Below are 1,697 nucleotides of genomic sequence, written 5' to 3'. Positions count from 1 at the left end.
TATATATATATATATATATATATATATATATGTACATATACATATATGTACATATATATATGTATATAAAGTGATGGTTTGTTGCCAACTTAATGTGGCATTTCCAGGAAAGGGAAGAATGCTACTGCTATTTAGCACCAGGAAACATCGTTTCCAGTTGGCTACTTGACACAAACGTTCTTTGTCCTTAAGTTTTCTAGCAGGGGAGATAAGCACTTCCACCCAGGAAAGCCAGCATCAAGAGACTAGCTTCAGGCTTATTGCTCTTCATCAGTCTTGAGTAGCTTAGCTTGCTAGATGTCGATGCTTATTCGCCTTTGAAAACTTATAGAATTTCAAGTGAAATAAATTCACTGATCTACAAAATTAGAAATATTGCATCTCTAAATCTCTCAGAGAGACTTATACAGTAGCAGCACGATAAGTACTGGGCTTGGGTTGATTTCTTTGAGAAAACGATCTAAGACAGTACCCTAGCATAGCCGTAGTCCAATGAGTACAAGTAAAAACACAATTTAAAAAAAGTATCTAACATTTTCTTTTTACGGCATATAGAAGAGATATTAATAATGGGTAGTTGAATTAATCGTGAATCAAAATAACGGGCGTAGTCATGAATTGTTTGGTTTGTTGACGGAGGAAAATAGAATTGTTTACAAACAATCTCAAACGGGAATTTTGTTTCTTGTTTACGATAAGTGCACTGTTCAATCAAATGATAGGCTGATTATAATTTTATTCCTTCAATGGTTCCATTCTTTGAAATTCGAGTACACCAAGGCATCATCTGCAAGGGTTAGAGTGTATTATACCGAACTTGGTACTTATTTCCTCAGTTTGTTACTTATTTTTCTAATACTTCATTGTTTTTGTTATTGTTGCTACGATTTTGGTAATTGCTTTTCCTACCATTATTTTGTTATTGTTATTACTATCGTCTAAGTTTTTGTTGTTGCTTAACATTGTGACAACTTAATTAACAAGATTTTTGATCAAAGGTGCCGCTGTCCTGACTGTTCTCTTTATTCAGGAGTACTATAACACGGACATTTTTTATTTCACTTTTTAAAGATGATTTATGGTGCTCGTGTTATTTACAAGATTTATCAGCTATTTTTAGGAAATTTAGAATTTGTATAGAGATTTTCATTAATTCATCTATGAGATGTGTATGTGTTTGTCAGTTTCTATTAGAGCGTGTGTATAAAAGTAACAATATATTTATATTTTGTTTCTGTATATTTTGGCAGGCGCGTTGGTGTTGTCACAAGAGAAACGACTTATAAAAACTTTGATCGAGCAATACCAAACCTCAGGTAAGACGGGCAGACCGGTGAACGACCCAAATGAAACAATTACAGTAGAATACGGAGTAAGCTTAATTCAGATCCTGGATTTAGACGAAAGAAACCAAATATTATCAATAAATGTCTGGATCACTTACGTAAGTTATTTTACGTTTATTGTAGAATTATTGATAGGTTCTCAGTGAAAAATGCCCTTGAAGAAAGCGCTCGTGTTGTAGACATTGAAATACGGCGACTGACATGGTGCTAGTAGGCAGCGGGGCCAATCACCGACCTAGTGACGTTGATGTTGCTCGTGGTTGCAACGATATAGTGGCAGTTAGTAATTTATAGGAATCACCGACCACACACACACACACACACACACACACACGCACACACAAACGCACA

At 35.0% G+C, this 1,697-nt stretch overlaps 1 protein-coding gene across 7 annotated transcripts in view; it reads left to right on the top strand.

The window, feature by feature from the left end:
• The window catches only part of LOC106879694 (neuronal acetylcholine receptor subunit alpha-10), a 282,300-nt gene that overhangs the window by 181,362 nt on the left and 99,241 nt on the right, over positions 1 to 1,697 (top strand). For 4 of the 7 annotated variants that reach the window (XM_052969788.1, XM_052969793.1, XM_052969797.1 and 1 more), the window contains one exon: positions 1,251 to 1,444. The exons of the other annotated variants lie outside the window; for them this stretch is intronic. In XM_052969788.1, coding sequence (XP_052825748.1) covers positions 1,251 to 1,444 — 194 coding nt within the window. The remainder of the gene's footprint in view (positions 1 to 1,250; positions 1,445 to 1,697) is intronic. 7 annotated transcript variants of the gene reach the window in all.

The sequence above is a fragment of the Octopus bimaculoides genome, chromosome 1, assembly GCF_001194135.2.
Source record: "Octopus bimaculoides isolate UCB-OBI-ISO-001 chromosome 1, ASM119413v2, whole genome shotgun sequence".
In the NCBI taxonomy this organism is placed as follows: Eukaryota; Metazoa; Mollusca; class Cephalopoda; order Octopoda; family Octopodidae; genus Octopus; species Octopus bimaculoides.
This window is presented reverse-complemented; position numbering and strand designations above follow the sequence as displayed.